The sequence below is a fragment of the Hylobates moloch genome, unplaced genomic scaffold, assembly GCF_009828535.3.
Source record: "Hylobates moloch isolate HMO894 unplaced genomic scaffold, HMol_V3 SCAFFOLD_10, whole genome shotgun sequence".
NCBI lineage: Eukaryota > Metazoa > Chordata > Mammalia > Primates > Hylobatidae > Hylobates > Hylobates moloch.
In genome coordinates, this window is record NW_026652285.1 from 24598143 (window position 1) to 24625541 (window position 27399).

At 40.1% G+C, this 27399-nt stretch overlaps 2 protein-coding genes across 2 annotated transcripts in view; one reads left to right on the forward strand and one right to left on the reverse strand.

The window, feature by feature from the left end:
* LOC116475356 (keratin-associated protein 4-11-like) overlaps positions 1–27399 on the forward strand; it is a 307240-nt gene that overhangs the window by 127345 nt on the left and 152496 nt on the right.
* KRT20 (keratin 20) lies at positions 5888–15258 on the reverse strand. Its single transcript, XM_032163568.2, has 8 exons — positions 14812–15258; positions 12594–12676; positions 10603–10759; positions 10088–10249; positions 9800–9925; positions 8131–8351; positions 7379–7416; positions 5888–6457 (listed from the first exon to the last, which is right to left on the reverse strand). The coding sequence occupies exons 1-8, from the start codon at positions 15199–15201 to the stop codon at positions 6360–6362; spliced, it is 1275 nt and encodes a 424-aa protein (XP_032019459.1). The 5' UTR covers positions 15202–15258; the 3' UTR covers positions 5888–6359.

Sequence of the window (27399 nt, forward strand, 5' to 3'; positions counted from 1 at the left end):
CACTTGTTTTGCCTTGTAGAGTACAGACTGTCTCCTGAGGAATTCCAGACCTGTAGCCTAGATTCCCCGTAGTTTACTGCTGCCTCCTGTCCACCTGCGTATCCAGATATTATCTCCCTGATTACAGCCTCCCCGAAGCTGAGGTTCTTCCATTGTGAAGAGTCCTGAGCCAGAACTAGCAGTGCCCACTGGCGATTAGGGGACAGATGCCGAGGGGTCACACCTGAAGCCCATGGCAAACCTCCATAAGGAATACCTGGGATCAATTCTGGCAAATGGAAGGACTGTTTTGACTTTTTGTAAAAAAAAAAAAAACCACTTTCCCAGGGGCACAAATGATGAACGCATGGTGAAATCCAATTACAACTTCCTTTTATATTATTACATAAGGGACAAATGTGAAGGGACATATTTCTCCCCAACCTAAACTCGTCACAAAGAGCAAGCAAGTGGGATTTCTAAATAAAGGGGGTTTAAGCAAGAGATTTGCAGAAATCACACATTTGCTATAGATGTGGAAAGAATGTAGCAACCTAAGGCAGTCTCAGCTTGAGAGAAGCCATGATCCATTTGTTTAATTTCTTGAGAGAATGAAAATCTGGTCAGTGGAAATGCCAGTGATTTTAGCCCCATATGGAGGTTTTTACCAAGGATTCCTTAAATCTATATTACAAGCATTTTGACTGAGCTTGTCTTGTTTGAATTATCACTTATTATGTACTTACTACTTTTTGGACACTGGGCCAGCTGAATTACAGACGTTATGTTTTAACCTTCACGGCAAGCTCTTAAAGTGGTACTGGTTTTATTTTTTTATTTATTTTTATTTTTATTTTTTTGAGACGGAGTCTCGCTCTGTCACCCAGGCTGGAGTGCAGTGGCGCGATCTCGGCTCACTGCAAGCTCCGCCTCCCGGGTTCACGCCATTCTCCTGCCTCAGCCTCTCCGAGTAGCTGGGACTACAGGCGCCCGCCACCACGCCCGGCTAATTTTTTTGTATTTTTAGTAGAGATGGGGTTTCACCGTGGTCTCGATCTCCTGACCTCGTGATCCGCCCGCCTCGGCCTCCCAAAGTGCTGGGATTACAAGCGTGAGCCACTGCGCCCGGCCGGTACTGGTTTTATTTGTTTGTTTGTTTGAGACAACGTCTTGCTTGGTTGCCCTCACTCAGGCTGGAGTGCAGTAGTGTGATCTTAGCTCTCTGAAACCTTGAACTCCTGAGCTTAAGCAATCCTCCTGCCTCAGCCTCCCAAGTAGCTAGGACTACATACAGGTGGGCACAACAACACTGGCTATTTTTTTTTTTCTTTTTGAATTTTTTGTAGAGATGGGGTCTTGTTATATCGCCCAAGCTGGTCTTGAACTTTAGGCCTCAAGTGATCCTTCTGCCTTGGCCTCCCAAAGCACTGGGATTACAGGCATGAGCCACCTCAAGGCGCCTAGCTTCAGGTGGTACTTTTATCCCATTTTTACAGATGAGCAATCTGAGAGTCCAGATGTTAAGTGATTTATTTATGCCCCTGCAGCTGGGAGGTGGCAAAGATAGGATTCGGGCCTGCAGTGCCTTCTATAGATACCACAGCCTTGCTGCTGGCAGTGACAATAAAAAGGGCAGAGGATACTCTGACATTCCCTAGCTATGACACCTGACACCAGGCTTCTGCCCTGCACGTCTAACAGGAGGTGCTTTTTTTTTTTTTCTTTTCTTTTAAGCCTTCTCCTTGAATTTCTCAGTATATGGGCTGAGACCTAGAGAATGACTTTTCATGGCTTATAAGCAACAACATGACACATGAAATTCTGTAAACACACAGGCAAATGGGGTTTTCGTTTTAGCTTTGATGTGTAACCACATCTCCGGAGATCTTATAAGGCACAAGTTAAACTTGCACTCCCCACACAAGAATTTGATGTTATGGTTGTTAACTATTATTCAGTCCCAAGTGTCCCCCAGGACAGAGAGATTCCATTTTACTGCCATAGAAATGAAAATAGAAGCAAATAAAATGTCAAAGGAAATGTGCCAAGTTCAAAATTGTACCTCAGTGATTTGATCACATAATATGGGAATATGATTAAGTTGTATTTTCGAACTTGGAATTGATTTTGTGCTGAAAGGTATACTTTCCAACTCTAATGCCTATGGTAAAATTTAAATAATATTGCTCAATCTCTAAAAATTATGTTTATATATTATTTGTTTATGTTTCTATACATATATTATCCTAGGCTAGGCTTGTTAGGTAGGTACTGCGTCTAATTTATTTTTTATCCTGAGTCCTAGCCTAGTGTTTGGCTGAACTTTATCACTGCACTCCTAGAATGATTTCATTTGAAAGAAGTTAAGTCTTAATGTGTTTGAATGTGTCATTTAAAATTCATTTCATTTGAAAATGACTGTGCCCTAATTTACTGCTATGCTTTGACCAAGATTTATTCCGAATTCAGTTATGAATGGGGAGCAACTTCAGAAGTTGAAAAGGGAAATATTTCTTCTTCAGTGGCTTTTTTTTTTTTAAGTGGGAGGCTAAGTTAAATAATCAAGGCTCTGCTTTAGAGGTTTTAGAAGTGAAAATAATTTTCTTTGACAGCCACATTAATGTATAAGCCAGTGGGGATGTAAAAAAAATAAACAATCTTGGGCTTGTTGGCAGAGTGATTACGTAAGTTGAGGCAGAGAGGAAAATGATTTTAGCCAGGGCAAACTGTTCAAAGGAATCATATCTTCCGTTTTTGTAGAGTTTAGGAAATGTTCAAAATAGAGAAAATTAGGTATGTGGTTTTTACAAGTCTTTAGATTTTTATTGAATAAATCATACACTCATCTTTTCATGTCAGGTTGGTTCGTGTCCTGGTCTTTGCAGGGATTTCTACCTGAGTTTTTTCCTGTAAGATAGACCTGTCATTTTCTGCAACTCGCTGATCCCTCGGTCTGTAGCATCTTTCACTTTGGATAACATTATAAAATCCTGTGAGTGACTGAGAGAATTTTGGGTTGCTTACATTTTATGTATCGTGCTTTTGAGATGAGGGTTAAACAAGGACCCTAAGGGGCATGAGTGAGATTGACTTCTGGGTTCCAGAGATCAATGGTTCTTGAAAGCAGGGGAGAGTTTTGAAAGTGGTAGGAGACAGGAAGATGATAAAATAATACCCTGATGAGAGGAATCTTGGAAATGAGCCTAGGCGAGAGAAAACAGAGATGTTTGAAAGAGAATTCAAAACTAGAAATCACTACTAATGCTTTAAGTTGGAATTGTTACTTGGGGGTCTAGAAATCAGGTACCTGAGGCTGATCCTGATGCATATGGATGAGAACAGAGTGTCTGAGGGGGTCACTGGCCATTTTTTGATTTTGTATCACTCCATGTCATTCTCCTTCTTAGATGATTCAGAACTCTGGGTAGAAATAATCTCCAGAGCTCAGAAAAAATAGTTATTTCCATCCTAACCTCACCTCTAGGGGCTCTCTCTGAGTTTGATAGCTTCACTTCTGCCCTGACGATTTCATATAAAATGAAAAAATACATTGATGGTAATTCTAATGTGTGATAAAGACTTCTCTGGATCTGTATACCTGTCAGAAATAGGATTATGTCATTCTAGTTCTTAGCTCATATCAGAAATATAGATAGATACAAAGATTAATGCTTCACTTTCACACAGTAACTGCTGGCAGAACTGGAGGTAGAACTTCACCATCTGGTCCACATGTATGTAACTCTCACCCACTTCTTTGAAAGATTGCTTGGAAGAAATTAGAGATAGACCAAAGAAGCAAGAGGAAAAAAAAAAATCTTCATTTTTCTGATCTAAAAATAACAATTCTACTTCTTTTAACAGGTAGTTAAAAGAGGACCATCCTAAATTAAGAATAACAATCCTACCTCTTTTAACACAGTGTCATCATTGCCATATAACAGTGGTCAGGTCTAATCAGTTACAAACCCATCTGCATAGGTTTCTTATTAATCAGATTCACAGTCTGGTATTTGAATGTCAAAGTTTCAGACCATTCTGGAATGTGACTCAGTAGGTGAAAAAGAATTCACTTTTAAATATTCTTAACATCTTTAAATGCAATTTATTAGCTGGTGTGACTTGGAAGAAAATTAAGAAAAAAATAAGAGTGAAACCTTTTCACTTTGGAAAAGAAGGCAATGAGAATAGGTGAAAATACCTTTTCTGACAAAAGTTGTACTGAATCAAGTCATGCGTGATGTTAGCCAGCAAAGCTGGGCATTTGCCACAATTGGCTGTTGTGTCTGGCTGATGAAAATGACAATTAGAAAACAACAAAATAACTGTGGATAGGCAAGTGCCTATTTCAACTGTGAATCATGTATTGCTTTGTTATGTAATTAGTTGCTTAAGAGGGTGTCATGGTTTTAGAGAAATAGCCCTGAGGTTCAGTCTCGCTCTACTACTTGGTAACTGCATGACTTTGGGAAAGTCTTTATCTCATGTCTTCATATGAGTCCTCGTTTATCCTCATATGTAAAGTGGGGATAATATAATAAGGTTGAACCTTATTATATATGCTATATAATAGCATATAAAATTGCTATTTCCGAAAGTCAGAAACTATCATATATTGGAAAGCTTTTAAAAAAATCTTTATTCTTTCAATTTAAAATAATGAATCAAGTGCCCGCTATGTGTTAGATGTTATATTACATCTTAGGAATTCAAAGTGGTACCATTCACATCCTCAAAAATTCCCAACTCTTAGAAATTATGATATATTGGCAAGTTCCTATGATTCAACCTAATAGCTTCTACCTCACAGGATTATTGTGAGAATTAAATGAGAAATGCATGAAATGTTTGGCACACAGGCTCATAGTAAGTGCTCAATAAATGGTGGATATTATTGTTCTTAAATGAATCATGTAATTATTTTCTATATAATAATCAAACTCAATCCCACTTATTTGCAACTTCTGTATCAAGTTTTAAGTCCAATCTATTTACTAGAATACAATGATTTGGTGCACATTGATTTTTCCCATAAACATTCATATGCAATGATTGCTCACTAAAATGCAAAAAGGGTGAGGATACAATATGTGTTTTTATTGTTTTTGGATTTGGCTTCTTTCACTTAGCCTGTTTTCAAAGTTCATCTCTGTTACAGCATGTATCAGTACTTCATTCCTTTTTATTGATGAATAAGATTCTATTGTGTGGATATATTACATTTTGTTTATCCATTCATCAGTTGATGCACACTTGAGGTGTTTTGCTTTGGGGCTCTTATGAGTAATGCTGCTATGAACATTTGTGTATAAAAGGACACATCGTATGAACCCATTTGTATGACATGTCCAGAGTAGGCAAATCCGTAGAGAGAGGAAGTATATTAGTGGTTGTTAGGGGCCGGGAGGAAGGGAAATGGGGGTGACTACTAACAGGTACAAGATTTCCTTTTGGGGTGATGAAGTGTTCTAAAATTAGATAGTGGTGATGGCTGCAAAACATTATAAGCATACCGAAGACCACTGAATTGTACATTTTATAAGGGTGAATTTCATGGTGTGTGAATTATATCTCAATAAAGCTGTTATTAAAAAAAAGAGACATTTCATTAAAAATGTATGTTCACCATATAAAGAAAGAGAGCACCTGATAGTATATGCAGCTTATTATCAAAAGGAGACACATTTTGCCTTGAGAAGGGTTTCAGTAATGTTGTTTTTAATCTATTTCCATTTTAAGTATAGTGTACTTCACTCTTATTCTGCTCAGCATTTGTGATTGAATTTGACTCTCAAATTATTCAAAGAGCTGTGTTGAGTTTTAAAAGGCGGTAGAAGCAATAGGAAAAAACAGATATAGCTCAAAGGTTGTAGAGTTGTACTGATGCTGAAAAAATCAATGAGATGAACCAAGAAATTGGCTCAATAAGAAACCAGGGACTCCCAAAGGGGGTTTTACAATTCAGAAACAGGAAAAAATTAGAAAGTGGTTTATTTGCAATTTGTTTGGATTCCTCTACTTTGTGAGGTTTAGTATAATTGAAGTGTATTGCATTTTTCAGGAACATTACCTACAAATTGATATTAGGTGGTCTATAGCTTGTAATTGATGTGCTTCATGATAAAGATGGCAGTAATGATGTTTTAAATATTCTGGTGCTCATTGGATTTCATTTTTGCAGGCAATTTGCAGCTCCTCTGAGTAAAACATTTATATTCAATTACAGAGTCTGATAAATAGGATTCCCCCCACCGCACCCCCTCTAATCACTGCAAAGTATTAATAGTGCTTTCTTATGGCCGATTTCTTGCAGGGAGCAAAGATAAGATTATAGCCAAATTTCTTTCAAAACCTCAGCAGCATCTCCTTCTGGTAGCTATTTAGATATTTTCTTCCACCTCTTTGACTTCAGATGACACGACCTTGCCATCCACTACTTCTTGCACGACTGTCTTAATCTTCCTGGTTTTCTTTATATCTGAATTCATATTAAACATTAAATGTTAATTCAGGCACATGACTCCACTGATTTATAATATTCAACTTTAAATTATTATTCTTTTTACTTATTTCCTTCTTTTAGAAAAATATGTTAAACCCATCCTCTTTCTCAAAAAATCTTAAGTCCATTTTATAAATAGATGCAGAAAATGTGCTTCTCCCCAAATTTACAAATATCCTACTCTTAAAAATTCAAGAAATAAATTATCTTGAATTTAAGTGGAATTCAAATTTTGTCTTGTTTTTCCTTTTCAGGATCTCAGGATGTCTCAAGATAGCAATAGCACAGGCCAAGAAAATCACCCCATTCTGAGGAGGGTGCCCAAGTTCCCATGTGGAGGGTTTCTTTATGCCATGTATAAGATTTTTAGAATCCCTTGTGTCATATCTGCTCTCTTGAGAATTGGCCTTTGCTATGGTTTGAATGTGTTCCCTGGAGTTCATGTGTGGAAAACTTAGTCCCCAATGTAACAGTGTTGGGAGGTGCGGCCCAGTAAGAGGTGATTAGATGATGAGGGCTCTTCTCTCATGGATGGATTAATGTGGTTACCATGAGAATGGGTTAGTTATTGTGAGAGTGGGCTAGTTCTAAAAGCAAGATCAGCCTCCTCTTGCTCTCTGGCTCTCATGGATACTCTTTTGCACTTCTACTTTCTGCCATGGGATGACGCAGCAAGAAGGCCCTTACAAGATGCCGGCACCTTGATACTGGACTTTCTGGCCTCCAGAACTGTGAGCTAAGTAAATGTCTATTGTTTGTAAATTATCCAGTCTCAGGTATTCTGTCACAGCAGCAGAAAACAGACTAAAACAGCCTCACTTTACTTTTTATCAGTGGCATGTGGTTAATAGAAGGCAGCTGAGTGTCATAGAAAATGTGCAAAAATTTAGAACTTACCTCTCTCTTCCAGGGTGCTTAACTGATATTCTGTAGTTCTGTTTTTTTTTTTTTAATGAAAAGAAGAAAAAAGAACAGAAAAAAGCATTATTGCTGTTTTGAAAATGGAAAGCACTCCTGTCTTTTATATTTCAAAGTCCAAGTGAATGCGTTTTATTGCTTTCATGTATCTTTCCCTTTTACATTGCTTTTATTGCAAATTTGAGCATTTTACTTTTTAACTTGAAAAATACATAGCTTTAAAACTGACCAGTTTAATATATGCTAAGAAGTTCCTCTAATTAAAATAACAAAATTACAGTGGAAGTTTAAATCGTATGTTCTCTTGTTGATATTCTTAGGTATGGTATCTGAAGACAGTTGCTGCTGCCACACTGATGATTCTCAGACTGGCTCCCGTGGACCTCAGCAGCTTATTGTCTAATTCATGAGTTCTCAATTAGAATTTCCAAAAGGTTATTATGCCTTCAATTATATATTAATGATGAAAATTAATATCAGCATAATCTATGTCATTTGGAGAATTATCTTCTAACTCAGTCCTACCACATGATCTCAAGGCTGTACTTGATATTTTGGGCGTGTGTGTACTTTTTGGTATATTTTCGTTTTATTGTTTGTGGTGAGGTGCGTGTGAGTATAATTGCTTCTGTCCTAGGGATTGCATTGGTGCTGGGTAATGAGTGACAAGGACATTAAAATAGAAGTGCATACAGACATTGACACCTATTCCTTGATTCTAAGAGCCTTACTTTACGTCCTCTCCTTCCAGAAGGCGGCGGTAAGTAGCAATTTCCTGCTCAAGCCGAGTCTTTATGTCAAGAAGGATATGGTATTCGTTGTTCTGGCGTTCCATGTCACTCCGAATCTGCATCAGTTGGGCCTCCAGAGAGCTCAACAGCGACTGGAGGTTGGCTAACTGGCTGCTGTAACGGGCCTTGGTCTCCTCTAGAGTGTGCTCCAAAGACTCTTTCTATGAGCACAAGAAAAATAGGGCACTTCTTATCTAAGGACTTGATTCAAGAGATGGGTCAGTTTTAATTTCTTTTGAGAAGGGTCTCTGCAGTTCATCACTGTGGGCATGGTGTATATTTCTAGCTCCATCTCCCACTCTTCCCAACTAGGCAACCTCAGCCAGCCAGCTAGGATCATTAGCTCTTGGGGTTTTTGTTTACTTGTAGCTTTGCACCTACTGTTCTCTCAGTGCGACACATTGTAGCATTGTTCTCAATATTTGCTTCCCCACTCTGTGAAGATATTATACCTCTCACTCCTTCATCAGACCTGGCCATGTGATCTGTGGCATTTCTCAATTGCAGCATTAGATTCCTTTAATCCATTGACACCTGGCTGGGTCATGTGACTGTCTTTGGTTAATAAAATGCCGGTCAAACTGACAAATGCCTTTTCTTTTTCTTTGTTTTTCTGAGACGGAATCTTGCTCTGTCACCCAGGCTGGAGTGCAGTAGTGCGATCTCGGCTTACTGCAACCTCTGCCTCCTGGGTTCAAGCGATTCTCCTGCCTCAGCCTCCCAAGTAGCTGGGATTACAGGCACACATCACCATGCCCAGCTTATTTTTGTATCTTTAGTAGAGATGGGGTTTCACCATATTGGCCAGGCTGGTCTTGAACTCCTGACCTCAAGTGATCCTCCTGCCTTGGCCTCCCAAAGGACAAATGCCTTTTCTAAGGAGAAGCTTTAAGAGCTATCAAGTGGACCAACCATTGCTCTTTTCTTTCTGCCAGCACACTGGCATGTCCCAGGTAGGGCCTACCCCTTTAGCCTTGCCCTTGGAAGGGAAATGTCATGGTGGATGTAGTATCGTGGCTGCAGGCCACTGTGGTTTGAGGGATTCTGCTTCCCACAACATAATTTGTCATGGGCTTGCTGATTTGCTTGGCCTGGAATGTCTCTAGTCCATTCTCCAGCTTAAAATTTTATCTTAAATTTTGAGATCGGGTATAATGGACACATACAGGGGAATAGCAGACACGGGGGCCTAACAGAGGGTGGAGGGTAGGAGGAGGGAGAGGATCAGGAAAAATAACCGATGGGTATTAGGTTTAATACCTGAGTGATGAAATAACCTGTACAACAAATCCCCATGACACAAGTTTAACTATATCATAAATCTGCACAAGTACCCCTGAACTTAAAAGTTACAAAAAGATCTGGTTTAAATGCCACTTTCCCTGTGAAATCTTCCAGATTTACTCTTTCCTCTGCATTCATGCAGTACATTGTCCTTTCCTCGATTTCTCTCTGTCCTTTAATTATAATCAGTTGTTCGGCCTGTTTCCCTGCCAGCTCTGCAAGGGGAAGGGTTATTTCTTGTAGGTCTTTGCATTTCTAGAGTTCCTAACAGAGGACCTTGGTAAACACATACTGGATTGAGAAAGAGAAGTTAGATGTGCTTTACCATGCTGAGATGGGACTGGAGTTCTATCTCGAGGCTCTGGGAGGTGCGTCTCAGCTCCGTTAGTTGAACCTCAGTTCCTTTTAATTCTTCAGTATTCACTGTGACCTGTTGCTGCAGAACTGCAGTCTACAGTGCCAAGAGTGAAAAAAAAAATAGTTGAGGGGTGGAAATAAGAAAGAAAAGACAGAAAGAGAAAGGAAGAATGAACAAATGAAAGAGAAAATGAGTTATCTCTTTCTGGAGGAAAGCTTCTACACATTTGCTCACCCTTTAGAATTGTGTGGTTACCTGTCTCTCAAACTGTTCTTTGGCCTCTTGAAGGTTCTTCTGGGCCATGACTTCATACTTCTGCCTCATTTCATTCATGATGGCACCAAGGTTCAGGCCTGGAGCAGCATCAACCTCCACATTGACAGTGTTGCCCAGATGCTTGTGTAGGCCATCGACTTCCTATGAAAGTGAAAATTCTGATTGATTTTAGTCTGAAGCACATTCTCAGATAAGGCTGGGCAGAAAAGACATAAGGAGTCTCATGACCTCTTTCACTGGGAATAAGTAAAAAAGAAATAAAATAATAACTTGTGTTGGGCTTATTGTGGTCCAGGTACTGCTCTAAGTCATTTAACCTACAACAACATTATGAAAAGAAGGTAGGGCTTATGTCACTATTGTCATCGTCATCATCTCTGTCACTACCACCACCAACTCTTCCCCCTTCTCCTGTTTCTCCTGCTCCTCCTATTATTAGTATTATATAGAACCATTCCATTGTTTCCAATACCCACTTCTGAATATTTTCTCACCTCCTGATGCTCTTTTTTGAGGAGAGCTAGGTCTTTATTCAGTTCTTCAATTTGAATCTCCAAATCTGTTTTATGTAGGGTTAGGTCATCAAAGACCTTATTCAGGCCTTGGAGATCAGCTTCCACTGTTAGACGTATTCCCCTCTCAGTCTCATACCTGTGGATTAATTAGTGTACAGAGATAACTGGTCCTTCTGAAGCCATTATAAGGGAGAGAATCTAATATAATGAGATAGGTTTTTAAATGTGGCTTATGAGGAGATCAATTTCAATACTTTATAATGTCTGCCTTTATACATTCATGAAATGTACATAAGAACCTAGGAGTCAGAAAATTTGTTCAATAATATAATCTCTATAATTTGGAGTGAGTGGTAAAAAGGAGGGGGGAAATAATTTTGAATGCTTCTAAATTCTAGAATTTATCTTATAAGAAATTAAATTGTGTTAATTATTGTGTTGGCAAAGGGTTCTTATTATGGATATTAAATAATTATTATTGATATTAAATAATAGTTTTACTTAATGAATGTACATGATCAATTTATTTTTATAACTTTGTGAACAGAGGCATCCAAAGTGAATTATCTCAAACAGCTCTACATCCTCCTCTACAATCTTACAATACACACTCTCTCTATGTGTGTGTGTGTGTGTGTGTGTGTGTGTGTATATATATATTTGAGACGGGGTCCCACTCTGTCACCCAGGCTGGAGTACAATGGTGTGATCATGGCTCACTGCAGCCTCAACCTTTGGGGCTCAAGCAATCCTTTCACCTCAGCCTCCCAAGCAGCTGGGACAGCAGGCGTATGCCACCATGCCCAGCTAATTTTTTTTGTATTTTTGTGTAGAGACGTGGTTTTGCCATGTTGCCCAAGCTGTTTTCAAACTCCAGGACTCAAGTGAGCCGCCTGCCTCAGCCTCTCAAAGTGCTGGGATTAGAGGCGTTAGCCACCATGCCCTGCCCAGTTTCCTAAAATATCCAACTTTAAAAAATGACACTGCAATGTGACACTCAGTGCTAGGTAAAATTGGAAGTAATGAACCTTTACTGCTTTTGTCTTTGGATTTGATTTCCTATTTCCTTCTTGTTAATCCCTTGGAGCATTAAAAGGCTACCCTTCTAACCACAAAGGGCTTTTTGGTGTTAATGCATTGTACAAATTCAGGATGAAGAGGCCTTAGTGTGGAAGCTGTTTGCAAGAAACGGGTCTGGTCACATGTGGCGTGATGACTACGAAGAAAGTGAACACAATTTTTACTTTCTTTTTCTTTTCTTTCTTTCTTACTTTTTTTTTTTTTTTTTTGAGACAAGGTCTCAGTCTGTTGCCCAGGTTGGAGTGCAATGGCACGATCTCAGCTCACTGAAACCTCCGCCTCCCAGGTTCAAGCGATTCTCCTGCCTCAGCCTCCTGAGTAGCTGGGATTACAGACATATGGCATCACGCCCGGCTAATTATTATAGATTGGTCCCGGTTCTTTGGTTGGCCAGACCATCCTGTAAAACACTGGCAAGCCAGAAATCATCAAGAGTCACCCCTGGAACTTGGGTCATACACTTGCAGGCACTTGAAGGAACATGGAGAATTACTTGGAGAATCACCAAGGGTAGACATAAGACTCTCTTTAGATAACAGAAAGGCACTTAGGGAGAAGGAGAATTGTAAATTGCTTTGTTATTACTCCAAAGGGCAGAATTAGGTTTAGATACCAGGTTACTAAAAAAAATTTTAGCAACCAGTAATAACCAAGGAGAATAGTAGTTACTGGAGGTGTTCAGTTACATGCCGGGGGATCAAGAGAGAGAAGGCCATCTCTGAGTGCTGGGCTAGCTTCTAACATGTAGCTTCTAACCTCCTTTAGGCTTCAGGATTCTGGACATTGAACCGTGCTTCCTTTGTCAACAATGATATGCAAAGCTGAGTATCTGGAAGGACTACTAAAGGAATTCTTTTTCAGAAACTTTTGCCACGTATTAGGGAACCTACTTCAGTCTGAAGTCCTCAGCAGCCAGTTTAGCATTGTCAATTTGCAGGACACACCCAGCATTTTGCAGTTGAGCATCCTTAATCTGGAAAATATGTGAGAAAGAATGACATTTTCTTTTTTCCTTTCTTTTCTTGTTTATTTATTTGTTGAGACAGAATCTTGCTCTGTTGCCCAGATTGGAGTGCAATGGTACAATCTCGGCTCACTGTAACCTCTGCCTCCCGGGTTCAAGCAATTATCCTGTCTCAGCCTCCCGAGTAGCTGGCGTTACAGGCATTCGCCACGATGCCTGGCTAATTTTTGCATTTTTAGTAGAGACGGCATTTTGCCATGTTGGCCAGGCTGGTCTTGAAGTCCTGACCTCAGGTGATCTGCCTGCCTCAGCCTCCCGAAGTGCTGGGATTACAGGCATGAGCCACCATGCCGGGCCAAGAATGACATTTTCAACTGGATAGGAGTTTACAAGGATTTAGTTTATCCCCAGCTACAGTGACTATTATGTCAAAAATGATGTTCATTTCAAGTATTTCTACATGAAAATATATAGAAAAAATAATGACATGGGTATTTAACATAATAGAGTCATAAAATGCAACTCTAGATGCCCCAGGGTTTGGTCTACTTTCTTGTGATTTTACAGAAGGATAATTTAACTCAACTTGAGTCATCACGCCTTACTGAGTGCCTTGCCTTTGATGTTTCTACTTAGGACATTTCTTTTAGCCCCTCTGGTCTGGTGAACTCCCATTCCTCCCTCATGTCTCAGGTTGACAACATTGCTTCAAAGGAGCCTTCACAGATGCTCTCAAACCTGAACTGGATGATCTGCCTGTGCTCTCATTATCCCTCTGTGTGTTAGTCCCTCTGTCCATCCCTGTATCCTCATAAATCATATTGTGTCCACCATAATATTCCTCAGTCCCCAGCATGGTGCCCAGCACCTAGTTAGTGTTCATTCAGTATTGGCTGAATGGAAGAACATGACGCATGAAAGAACTAAATGCATGATGGAGGCATATAGATGAAAAATCTACTTGCAGAAGATGTTATAATGACATTTCTCTTTCAATGCACCCAGTTTTGGAGAGGGCTGCTTCCTACGGTTGGGACTGTTCAGCTCAACGGGACGGACGGCCTGTGCCTGTGTATTTGAGATGAACCAAAGTAGAGTCAGAAACACGAGACAGGTGTGGTTCGAACATTTTTAGTGAGAGCCTGAGAAGGATGAACTTTATTCCAGAAGGGCAATTTAAATACCATTGCTTCACATGCCCATAGTTTCTAAAATTCCAAAGCAACTTCCCATAGAGTCCGAATCAAATTGCCCTGATGTTTAGTACAACTCAAGAAAAACAGACTTGCTGGTAAGTAAATGGGCTTTGCTCTAAAGGAGTATGAATCTTCACACAGAAATGACAGTGAACACTTTTCTTGATTAGGTAAGAACTTTAATTCGAAGCAAGTGCTCTGTGTCATATCTGAAATTTTCAATTAGGAGCAAAGTCTTCTGCTTTTATTCCATGCAACTGATAAAATACAGAGCCCCACCCTTTTTTTGATGACATAGGAGGAGGTTGTGATATGATTGCAATAAACGTGAATTGGGGGCAATAGAACATTTTATTACTGTAGAAGTAGTTTCTGAACTGCTTGATACTGATGGTCATGTTATTAAATGGGGCACTTAAAAATCCAGGCATTATTAAGACCCATATTCCTGCCACACTGTTTCCACCCAGAATTACTTTGCTATTTAAATCTGCAGTACAGTATTCTAATAGTCATATTATAACATTTACTTAAATAAAAGGAGAAAAGTCTTTGAATTGACTGGGGTTTCAAAACTTGATGAGGACTAGGTGAAAAACTAAGAGAGATTTATCACATAATTAATTTTTAGCTCTTTTCAGAAAGATTGCTCACTATACATTTAGCCCTGATGTGATAAGCTGTGACAAAGATTTATTTTATTCCGGAGGATAAAATGGTCGTATTTTGTAAGTAATTATATTAAACATTAAAAATAGCATGATTTAAGGTCATCCTATTATACAGTCAGGTACTCCAGCACTAAAGGTAGATGAAAGAATTTTTATAGATGTAACATTTTAGCCTAATTTGCTTTACAACGTCCATTTGGACCTACCTAACATAGATAACCTCTTGATTTATCTTGAAGCTAAACACAGACTAGGAAACACAAGCATCATCTCTCACCTGATTTCGCAGCTCTTCAATTTGTCTGTAATATGCACTGTAGTCGCGACCAGCCCTCGGGGCGTTGGTTTCGTACCACTGCTTGATCTGCATTTCAAGTTTGGAGTTGGACTGCTCCAGGGTCCGCACCTTTTCTAGGTAGCTCGCTAGACGGTCATTTAGGTTCTGCATGGCCATTTTCTCATTGCCAACAAACAGGTCCCCGCCGCCGGTGAGATTGCTCCCATGGTTCACCGTGTGTCTGGAGTTGGAGATGCGGATGCCTCGGCCTCCAGCACCCCCATAAACGCTGGGTGCTGTCCCGAGGCGCTGCATGCCCACTGTACTGACTACAGGGGCCTGCAAGGAGGAGCTCAGGCTTCTGTGGAAGCTTCTGCGACTGAAATCCATTGGAGATTCCAGGAGGGAGCACCTGTAGCTTCAGAATGGTTGGGGCAGAGTGTGTCTCATGGAGGGTGTTGAGCTAGCCTTTTATGAAGTCCACAGGCAAGAAACTCCTCCTCTGCTGACATGTCACTAGGATTGGCACCACAGTCCACCTTGCCTTACTTCCACACCCCACCCCCCCACCTTTGTATAGCAATATGTTAATATGCTTAATTCAATTCCAGAAAATACCACTAGAGGCATTTCTTGGAGGCTTTTATCAGGGGCAACTTTTTTTTTTTTTTTTTTTTTAAACAGGTAACAAAAGGAAACAGGAAGGTGTATTCTTTTAGCCCATGCACCTGCCTTGGCAGGTTTTTTTCATCCTAACATACATATAAAGAATATTTACAATCCTCATGTATAATTTAGGTATCTAAAAAGGCAGATGTGCCTACATAACTGGAAGTCACAATGGAGATAAGGGACAATGCTTTATTTGTATTGAGGAGCTGCTCTTCAGAACCTCTGTTTCATGCTTTGCTTGTGTTTGGCTTTTAAGGTTATTGTGTTTTGGACATCTTATTTTGTAAGACTATTAAAATATTTTGTACAAACACAAAACCTCAAATCCCTAAACCAGGAATGAAACCATTGTACATTTGGAGATGTAGTTTGGGGATGTGAATTAAATGAATTTAGCTGAGTGATGGACTAGATGGTTTGGGAGGTTATTTTCTTTCTATTTCTAATGTTCTATGACTAAGTATTGCATTTTAGGTTTCCAGGCACCGCCTGGCTTCAAGTCCTGTTACCAAGACACTTAGAATAAATCACACAGTGCTTTGTACCTGGCATGGTATCAGGATGGGTCTCCTCTTTTGTATGAGGCCAGCTTAACACCCACTATGAGACAGACTCTGCCCCATCCATCCTGAAGCTATTTACAGGTGTTCTTTCTAGAATCCCCAGTGGATTTCAGTTGCAGAAGCTTCCACGGAAGCCTGATCTTCCTTGTAGGTCCCCACAATCACAGCACGAGTGGCTGTATATATAGGAAGGGGCGCAGGCAGGGACTTGGGACTACACTCAGCTTCCAGGGTTGGGCTGGAGGCAGCTGCTTGTGTGTGGACCTCTAGACACGTGGGCATGATCTCATCGGTGGGAATCTGGTTGTAAGCACCCAATAAATGCCTGAGTCACTTGCTTCCCTTCATTCAAACCCCCTGGCTGAGAATTCACGCCTCCCATGAAGCATGTAAATCACTTCCTTAGTTAATTAGATAATCACTAATTAATCTAATTAGATAATCATTTAATCACTTCCAAGTTAATTAGAAGGGATTGGAAAAGTCACTAAAAACATCTAATTAATTGTCATCCTGATACTTTAATGGAATTGAGATTTGTATATAATTAAAGCAAGCAAGCAAGTAAATGCAAAAACAATTGGAATTTACTTGTCTTATTTTAGCGGCTTATTTGTTGTTGCTGTTGTTCTGAAAGCCAGTCTCTTAAAAAAACATTTTTTTGAGTTTTTAGAAACCAGTGGCTTTTTTACTTTTGAGTTTAAATTTCTTTTACACACAACTTTCTTCTAAAATAAGGTCAGATCATATTATTTCTCTCTTATAAACAGTATACTTAAAAATAATACATGTGTTTGATTTTATCTCAGTTATATCACAGAAATAAAAATTGAGATAAAATGGAATCTACTTTATGCATTTTATGGTATATGTGTGGACAGCTCTTACATTTTTATCCATTCATGTATTCATCAGCCAATACTGAGTACTCACCACCCATGACTGGACTGGTAGCAAGAAGACCTTGCTAATTTATTAGAGTTATAAATTACTTTGTTAATAGATGTCACAGCTAAACTCTGTAGTAGAGAAGAACTTTTTATAAATGCATGAACTATGTTCTTTATACATGTATTCAAAGACGAATTGTTTTTGGTGTTGATTAATGGGGTAGGAGGAGGTTGTTAGATTAAAGTCATTGGAAAAATATACTATTTAAATTACACAAGTTTTATAGTAAGTTGGTCTCAGCTAAGACTTTCATATGCTAACACATGATCAAGGTGTGTGGAAGCATTATTAAATCAATAGTTAGCTTTATAATTAGAAAAGAACATAAATGCAGTTGTTAAACAAGATGATTTTTGTTCTCTTTTGTAGCACAATTCTTCCTTATGGCTGGACCTAGTTATGTTTATATCAAAGAGTTGAAAATCCCATTTTTAATTATTTTCAATTTTATTTTTATTTTGAGACAGGGTCTCACTGTGTTACCCAGGCTGGAGTGCAGTGACACAATCACAGCTCACTGCAGCCTTGACCTCCCAGGCTCAAGTGATCCTCCTGCTTCATTCAGCCTCCCAAGTAGCTGGGACTAAAGGCACGCACACCATGCTTACATAATTTTTATTTTTTAATTTTTATTTTTTTTGGTAGAAACAGTGTCCCACTATGTTGCCCAGGCTGGACTCAAACTCCTGAGCTCAAGTGATCCTCCCACCCCCACCCCTCCCAAAATGATGGGATTACAGGTATGAGCCCCTGTGTCCAGCCTTTTTTTTTTTTTTTTTTGAGATGGAGTCTTGCTCTGTCACCAGGCTGGAGTGCAGTGGCGGGATCTCAGCTCACTGCAACCTCTGCCTCCCGGGTTCACGCAATTCTCCTGCCTCAGCCTCCCTAGTAGCTGGGATTACAGGTGGGCACCACCACGCTGAGCTGATTTTTGTATTTTTAGTAGAGATGGGGTTTCACCATGTTGGCCAGCCTGATCTTGATCCCTTGACCTTGTGATCTGCCCACCTCAGCCTCCCAAAGTGCTGGCATTACAGGTGTGAGCCACTGCACCCGGCCCAGCCAATTTTTTTTTTTTTTTTTTTTTAGAAATAACTTTGTCTATGTCTTATTCCAGAAATCTTTGGCTAGTTTTGATAAGTTTTTGAGGTTTTAAATTTAAACTAAAATATGATACAATAGTGTTATTATTATGAGGTATAGTCATTCAATCTACTAATTTGTTGGAGTAGAAAAAATTCTACTGAAAAGCCTGCCACCTGTTTATGTAAGGGCAGGAGAATTTGCGGGCTTCTCTATGTCACTGAGTTTTGTACTTTTGTAGATTATTTGATCTTCTAATGTGACCACAGGAAATCAAGTGAGTTTTTCACAGCAATTCATTTTTCTGAGTTGTATCTCAAGGACTGAGTAAAGATCCTATTGACACTTGTTCATACACAAAGTCATGAATTTAGAGACCCTGGTATTTCAGGCTGTTGGGTGACTGCAGCTATAAATAACTACTTATTAGATCCCAACTTCCTTGTAGCTAGTAGGAGATACATTTTGACCTCTGAGACACTCTACTGAGAGTGTTAATGATTAATATTAAGTATGGCCAGTAGTTGGGAAGGCTATTATAAGCACTACAGTTTTCAGAGGACTTTCAACTTTTTTCTTCTCTTTTTTATTCTACCATGACCAAGCTATTGCAGTCACATATGATGGACATAGAACCCGCAGTCTCCGGAGTGGCATCTTGTTCAGACAGGGAGAAGGAGGGTGGAAGTATAGATGAAGGAAGTTTAGCCCTGAGTTATTTGTTGAAGCGAGGAGATGGGTACAAGGAGGTTGATGTGTAGTAAACTTACATCATTGTATTCTGCACAGTTAATCAGTCATATTTAGGCTTTTGTTTGTACTTATTTGGTAATTCTCAGCTGTGTTTCGATGAGTTGGATGAATTTATTTATTGTCTCAGTGGCTATAGAATGATTGGATGAAGAATATAAATATAAATTGTTTTAGAAAATAAAACAAACTTGAAAATTGGAGCAAGTACCAAGCAGATAAATACAAACCAGAGGAAATAAATAATGCCATTAAAATTACAAGTTCAGTGGATGGGTCCAGGAACAGATTAAGCCAGGATTATTGAACAAAATGTAGCTCTGAGGAAAATTTCCAGAATGCAGCTAAGTGACAAAGGAGGAAGTCAAGAGGCATGAAGGCTATAATTAGAAGGTCTAAATATGTCTAATCAGAGTTCCAGAAGAAGACACAAGAGAATAAGAAAACATTCAACAAAATAAAAAGTGAGAATTTTATAGAATTCTTTAAAAAAAACCCAAGTTCTCAGATTAAGGAGACCTAATGAATTCCAGCAAAAGGAATAAAAATAAATCACTACACACATTGAGGCAGAAAACCAGATAATTACAAGCAGATAGAGAATAAATCACCAACAAAGGAATAGTGGTTAGACTGGTGGCTGACTCCTCAAAAGCAACAATGGACACTGGAAATGGAATAGAATCTTCAATGTGCTGGGAGGAAATAACTGCCATTCCGGAATTTTCTGACTCGGTAACATTATATTTGAAGAAGCGTAAAATAAAGCCATTTTCAAGATTCAAAAAACTGAATTTGCCATCAACTTTTAAGTTTTCACTAAGAGCAATCTGAAAGAATGTGTTTTAAGCAGAAGGAAGATGATTCCAGATGAAAGTTCTGAGATGCATAAAAGAATGAAAATAATGAACAAATAAAGTGCTAAGCATGCGACCAAATGTAAATGTAAAGATAAATATTGGCCATAAAATAATGTATCTATTGAGAAGAAAAAACAATATGGAATTAAAGTAGATGAGGGCTGGAAGAGGATGAATGGAGTTAAATTGTTCTAAAGTGCGGGACTGTTTATGAAAACAGCAAACATACAGATTAACTTTAGATATTGACAGGTTAAGAGTACATATTATATTTTCCACACACGGACACATGGTGGGGAACAATACACGCTGGCATCTGTGGTTGGGGGGAAAGCATCAGGAAGAATAGCTAATGGATGCTAGGCTTAATACCTGGGTGTTGGGATGATCTGTGCAGTAAACCACTGTGGCATACGTTTGCCTGTGTAACAAAACTGCACATCCTGCACATGTACCCCTGAACTTAAAAGTTGAAGAAAAAAAAGAATGCATATTATGTTTTCTAATTTTATGGTTTTGCCTTTCACATGATGGCTCTTACATTGATCTGGAAATAAGCCACTGAATTAGCACAAAGAGCTCGGAAACAGATCTGTTGCATATAGAAAATAATTTTGTACTGCTTAGGCATTTCAAATCAATGTGGAAAGAAATGGAGTATCCCATATTTAACAAATGGAAGTTATATTTCTGTCTAAGGCAAAATTTACCTAAAATATATGAAAGTGAATTCCAGATTCATTAAAGATAAAAATGTGAAAAGTTAAAAACTATACAACATTTAGAAGAAAACACAGAATAATATCTCTAGGAATTAGAGTAAAGGAGTATTTTTAAACAAGACACAAAAAGTGAAAACTGTGAAGTACAAAATTGATACCGATTTAGCAATTTTTATTCATTAAAATATACCATAATTATAATAAAGCCTCAAACAGGGAGCAGATATTTAGAAATCATGTAACTGACAAGAAATTAGTTTCCAGAATATGGAAAATTCCTACAAATCAATAAGAAAAAGAAAAGCATCCCAGTGAGAAAGTGGGCAAAATATGAATAGATTTGCAGAGAAGAGGAAAGCTGAATGGCCCATTTCCACATCTGCCAATCGGAAAAAGTTAAAAAGTTGGACGATAGCAAGTGTGGCCAAGGGGAATTCCAATCCATTCATGTTAGCTGTATAAATAGGTACAATCACTTTGTAAAATAGTTTGAGATTATCTTAGAAGGTTGAACATTCATATAGCCATCACTCAGCAAACCATTCCTAGGTGTACACTTCAGAGAAACTCCTGTAAATACTGAACGATAGACATGCACAAGAATATTCACAGAAGCATTGTTCATATTAACAACACACACACGTACTAACATACACACACACAAGAAACAGAAAACTGGAAACAACTCAAATGTTAATAGTAGAATGAATAAATGCGTTGATACATGTTCATACAGTGGGATGCTATGCAACAGCTAAAAATGGATAAATTAGCTGGGCGCGGTGGCTCATGCCTGTAATCCCAGCACTTTGGGAGCCTGAGTCGGGTAGATCACTTGAGGCCAGGAGTTCGAGACCAGCCTGGCCAATATGGTGAAACCCCGTCTCGACTAAAAATACAAAAATTAGCTGGGTATAGTGGTGGGCACCTGTGATCCCAGCTATTTGGGAAGCTGAGGCAGGAGAATCGCTTGAACCCAGGAGGTGGAGGTTGCAGTGAGCTGAGATTGTGCTACTGCACTCCAGCCTGGGCAAAAGAGCCAGGCTCTGCCTAAAATTAAAAAAAAAAAAAAAGATAAATTACATTATTGACATGGATGAATATTAAAAAACATAATGCTGAAAGAAGACAACAGAATCCATCCAGATTTTATTGATATATAGTATAAAAACCGGCAAAACGAAATAATGTATGCTTAAGAGATATACATATAGATAATGTAGATTGCAAATGATGGTCACAGATTCCTTCTGTCTCTGATGCACACTCCTTTGCAAGTCCTTTCAGGGTTTGAGCGGCATCTAGACCATTTCCAATTTTTGAAGCTCCTGGTATATTAAATAATTGAAAAATATTTAAAGTGTTTATATTTCCTTTACATTACCATTTGCAACACAAAATCTCATAATACAATAAACCTGTACCAATCACAAGATTTATTTAAAAAATACTAACTTATTTTAGTGTACTATAGGCTACGTGGTCCAGTGTAGGGGCATAGTTTTAACTGATGAGATGGATATCTTAATCGTGATCCTCCTGCATCAGCTTCCCAAAATGTTGTGATTACAAGTGTGAGCCACCGTGCCCAGCCAAGATGGATATAATCTTTTCATCCCGGAGGTGACGTCTGAAACCAGATAGGGCTGCATTTGGACTTAACATCCTAAATCTCTGACTGGGAAGCCACAGGCTCAATGTTCCTCTTCACCCCTGCGATTGGCTCCATATCCGTGTTATTTTGCCAATGTCCAGTGTTATGCCAAGGACAAGTGAGTACTTATTTTACACAAGCTTGACCAAGAGGGAGCCCAACTGAATTCCTCCCAAAACAGAGGAATAATTTGTCACCAAGACTAATTCTAGTTCCTACCTCTAGAATCATAGTAAAGAAGTTATTGACAATTTAAAAATAATATTAGCACCTGTTTCTAGCCATCAATAGTTCATGAATGTTGAGGTCCAGTCTCAAACACCTACCTAAAAATGCAAATCTGATTATTTCACTTCTGTGAAAAACCGACAACAGCATGTCGTCAAGTCCAATATACAGCTCTCCAAGATCTAGCCCCTGCCTACCTTTTCAGACCCCCTGGTCACCCCTCCATGCCTCAGATGGCACACTCCAGTAACACACACCACTGATTCCTCCGTTCCATGCTTTTGTATACTCCGTCCCCTTCTCTTCTTCTGCATGTCATCTCTTCCAGGAAGCCATCCCTGTGCTCTCAAATTCCTTCCCTCCAGGATGACCAACTGTCCTGGTTTGCCCAGGACACAGAGCTTTCTGCAATGTGAGACTTTCAGAGTTAAAACTGGGACAGTCAGTCCCAGGACAGCTGGTCACCCTGTTCATCTCTCCTGTGCACGTCTCTCTTTCTTGGGTACAGTGTGTGCATGGGCTTTGGCCCTGATTCCTTTGTGGAATGAGTGGGTGTGGGACATGGGGAATAGGATGAGATGAGAATGACTGGGTGGTGATAGTGGTACCCCATGGCAAGGGGGACACTGGGACAGGACTGGGAGATGGTTTGGGAGATGGTTTACTTAACATAATGACCTCCAGTTCCATCCATGTTGTTGCAAATGAGAGAATCTCATTGCAAAGGGGAACATGGTGTGTTTGTTTGTGGAAATGCTGAGTTTGTGGCACTTGTGTCAGATTTAGGTGGAGGAGATCTGGATGAAGAGGAAGACTGTTGAGTATTCTGATTTGGAGACCAGGCTGGGGGGTGCATAGTAAGGTATTAATAAGGTATATAGGAAAGATTTTCTCCAGTCTTGTTGATTTTTTTTTTTTTTTTGAGACAGAATCTTGCTCTGTTGCCCAGGCCAGAGTGCAATGGCGTGATCTCGGCACACTGCAACCTCTGCCTCCTGGGTTCAAGCGATTCTCCTGCCTCAGCCTCCCAAGTAGCTGGGATTATAGGCACCCGCCACCACGCCCGGCTAAGTTGTGTATTTTTTTTTTTTTGAGGTGGAGTTTTGGTCTTGTTGCCCAGGCTGGAGTGTAATGGTGCAACCTCGGCTCACTGCAACCTCTGCCTCCCAGGTTCAAGCGATTCTCCTACCTCAGCCTCCTGAGTAGCTGGGATTGCAGGCATGTGCCACCATACCCGGCTAATTTTTTGTATATTTAGTAGAGACAGGGTTTCTCCATGGTGGTCAGGCTGGTCTCAAACTCCTGACCTCAGGTGATCCGCCCACCTCGGCCTCCCAAAGTGCTGGGATTACAGGCATTAGCCACCATGCCTGGCCTAATTTTTGTATTTTTTAGTAGAGACGGGTTTCACCATGTTGGTCAGTCTCAAACTCCTGACCTCAAGTGATCCACCTACCTCGGCCTCCCAAAGTGCTGGTATTACAGGCGTGAGCCACCGTGCCCGGTGCCAGTCTTGTTGATTCTTATGTTTATCCGTCATATGTAATTTACCACCATGATTCTAGTTCACTCAGTCTTCCAAAACTCCAGAGTCAAATCTGCACAGAGAGACCACAGGAAACAGCATCTCCTCGGAGAGGCTGCCACCTTGCATAGCCCTTGCTGCTGCCTGGAGGCTTCTTCTCTCTAAACTGCTGCATTATCACATCATTGAGCATTTCATTCATTGCGATAACCGAAGACTGTAGAATTTATGGTGCTTGTGAAAGCTCTAGAAAATATTGCCTAGCTATTGGCTATAATATTGTTAGCTAACTAAATGGTAATAACCAATTAGCATTGAACTTTTTTAGACTATATTTTAAGGAAGAAATCATCAGTGATTTAATTTTCTGATGTGCTTTCATGTTACTTGGACAACCCAAACTTACTATTTTTGAAAACAAGGAAGCAAGTGACAAATCATTCACCATGTGTTTTTATTTTTCACGAGGCTTGTTTCTAAATACAAAGAACCATATAGGCTATCATATCTGAAAGAGCCCTTGAAAATCATGTAGGCCATCCTCATTTTACAAATGAAAAAGCTGAGGCATACGCAGATTAATGACTTGCCTATAGCAACAGTACAAATATAGAAAGTTGAGATTAAGCTACATAATATTTACTCTGCAAATTGATTTTTAGTCCTTTTGCATGACACAGGAAAACTGTCTTGCCAACAACACCCTGATGTATAAACAAAACTCTCATCAATGAAATTACTGCTTAAAAGGCGAATCTAAGTCTATACTCAATACATTTTTATTTCTACCTGGGGCTAGAGACCTCCTCTTTCAATATGGTCCTTCCCTTGCTACTAATCACACAAAATTGAAATAAGTGCTCTAAGATACGGCAGCGATCATTGGCTCCAGAATACTCCTAGAGCAAGGCATGATGTATACGGATGCATCGGACTAGATGAAGAGATGTATTATTAATTTTTCAGAACACGGCAGATGTGTTCACATTTCTGCTCGGTGGGGTATTGCATTACTTTTTAATGTGCACACACTTAAGTAAAAAGGGAAAAACAAACCATATGAAGCATCAGACTGGTTAAAAGATAAGCTCCATGTTGAAAATTTGTTGGAGCGTGCAGGGTTGAGCTTGAAATGGGGGAGGGATGGAGAGAGAGAGGGAAAGAACGCTTTTCCCAACACCTAATTTTGCAAGGAAGAGTTGTATTAATAAACAGGTTTCAGGAGAACTGCCTGTAAAGATTAACATCTTCTGGGCTGGGCGTGATGGCTCACACCTGTAATCCCAGCACTTTGGGAGGCCGAGGCGAGCGGATTGCTTGAGCTCAGGAGTTCAAAACCAGCCTGGGCAACATGGTGAAACCCCATCTTTACAAAAAATACAAAATTTAGCCAGGCATAGTAGTGCACACCTGTGATCCCATCTACTCGGGAGGCTGAGGTGAGAGGATCCCTAGAGCCTGTCAAATTCAGGCTGCAGTGAGCTGTGATCACGCCACTGCACTCCAGCCTGGGCAACAGAGCAAGACACTGTCTTCAAACAAACAAACAAACAAAGAAACAAACACAAAGAAACAAACGAACATCGACATCTTCTGAGTCAGGCAGCTGGCAAAAGATGAAATGAAGTTTTGACAACTGGTTTTTAAAAACAGAAACGTATCTGGGCAAATTAAGCTATTTACGATTTGCTGAGTGCCTCCTGGGTGCTCAGACACTGCTCTGGAGGAGCTTGTGGTCTGGCAGAGGAAATGCTGACAAGGACATTTATGAAAGGAGGAAGCAAGACTCCCCAGAAAGTGCTGTGAAAAATCAGGAGGAGGTGAGGCTGAAAGCTGAAGAAGCCAGGAAGGCTTCCTAGAGGGGTGGCTTTCAGAGCAAGATGTGCAACCTCTCTCTAGGATCTGGAGTCTTAGAGCAGGTGGGGGAAGAGCGGGGCACTTACTCACCCCCAGACCTTTCCTGGAGGTGCGATCTGGGCTTGGATGGGAAGCACCAGCATGTGAAAGGCCCTGAGGCAGGGAAATGAGCAGAGGTGGGCTGGAAAGGAACAGGTGAGGAGAGAAGGGAGGAAAGGAGGCTAAAAAGGTCACATTCATTCCATCTCTTCGTGTCTTAACTCTGAAAGAGTCAGAGAACTCCAAATAAAGACTGCTCGCATTTTAACGCGGGTGCTAAGGAAGATGTGGGGGTGTGGGATGTGGGAGCAGAACAGTGAGAAAACATCTGAAGGCCACCCCTCTAGGAAGCCTTCCCCGGTTTCTTCGGCTTTTAGCCTCACTTCCTCCCGATTTTTTTTTTTTTTTTAAAATTATACTTTAGGGTTTTAGGGTACATGTGCACAATATGCAGGTTTGTTACATATGTATCCATGTGCCATGTTGATTTCCTGCACCCATTAACTCGTCATTTAGCATTAGGTGTATCTCCTAATGCTGTCCCTCCCCCCTCCCCCCACCCCACAACAGTCCCCGGAGTGTGATGTTCCCCTTCCTGTGTCCATGAGTTCTCATTGTTCAATTCCCACCTATGAGTGAGAACATGCGGTATTTGGTTTTTTGTCCTTGCGATAGTTTACTGAGAATGATGTTTTCCAGTTTCATCCATGTCCCTACAAAGGACATGAACTCATCATTTTTTATGGCTGCATAGTATTCCATGGTGTATATGTGCCCGATTTTTCACAGCACTTCCCAGGGATTCTTGCTTGCTCCTTTCCTATGGGCCCTTGTTAGTATTTCTTCTGCCGGACCCCAGGGAACTCTGAAGATAAATAATTGCAGCCTGGGCGCAGTGGCTCACGCCTGTAAGCCAAGGTGGGAGGATCACTTAAATCCAGTTCAAGATCAGCCCTGAAACATAATGAGACTCCTTCTCTACAAAACATTAAAAAAAAAAAAAAATAGCAGGGTGTGGTGGCACGCACTTGTAGTTCCAGCTTAGGAGGCTGAAGTGGGAGGATTGCTTGAGCCCAGAAGGTTGAGGCTGCAGTGAGTGGTGACTGTGTCACTGAACTCCAGTCTGGAGAACAGAGCAAGACCCTGTCTCTAAAAAATCAACAAAAATAATTGCATGAGTCAGGTCAATCTGCAGGCTTAGGGGGCCAGGTGATGTGTTCATTGCGTAGTTGGAAAGTAGCATGTGATGAGGTAATCAGTCCGGGGATAGTCCAGTTTGGGGTGTCAGAGGGTCAGGAGGAACAGCTCCACTGTGAGGAGCCCCATTTAACCTGATTTAGAAAAGGGAAGGCAGAGAAGCATCAGCATTGAAACAGGATTCCCTAGTGACCACAACCGTTGTAGACAGTACACCTTTTTGTGGTTTAGGGTTTTATTACTGTAATATGTTTCCTAGCCTTATAAATCTGGGGCTTTACACCTTTCTGGGGACGTACTAGGTGTCAATGGAGATGTGGTTTATTAATTATATTCTTTTTTAAGAATGAGTTGCTCCTATTTGGCTTTCACAATGCAACTAGTATTTTTGATGCCTCAGGTTCTATGAAGGCCTCATTGTTTGGCGTTTTCTACTTTTTTAAGCAATGAAAAGGTAGAAAAGCCTGGAGCAATTTCTTATGTGTTT

Excerpts from the sequence above, each read along its gene's own strand:
- KRT20 (XM_032163568.2), bottom strand. The coding sequence starts at position 15,201 with ATGGATTTCAGTCGCAGAAGCTTCCACAGAAGCCTGAGCTCCTCCTTG. Across the intron at positions 10,760-12,593 it reads GCTGAGGACTTCAGACTGAA|GTATGAGACTGAGAGGGGAA; the intron begins GTAGGTTCCCTA and ends ATTAATCCACAG. Across the intron at positions 7,417-8,130 it reads CTGGAAGGAGAGGACGTAAA|AACTACAGAATATCAGTTAA; the intron begins GTAAGGCTCTTA and ends AAAAAAAAACAG.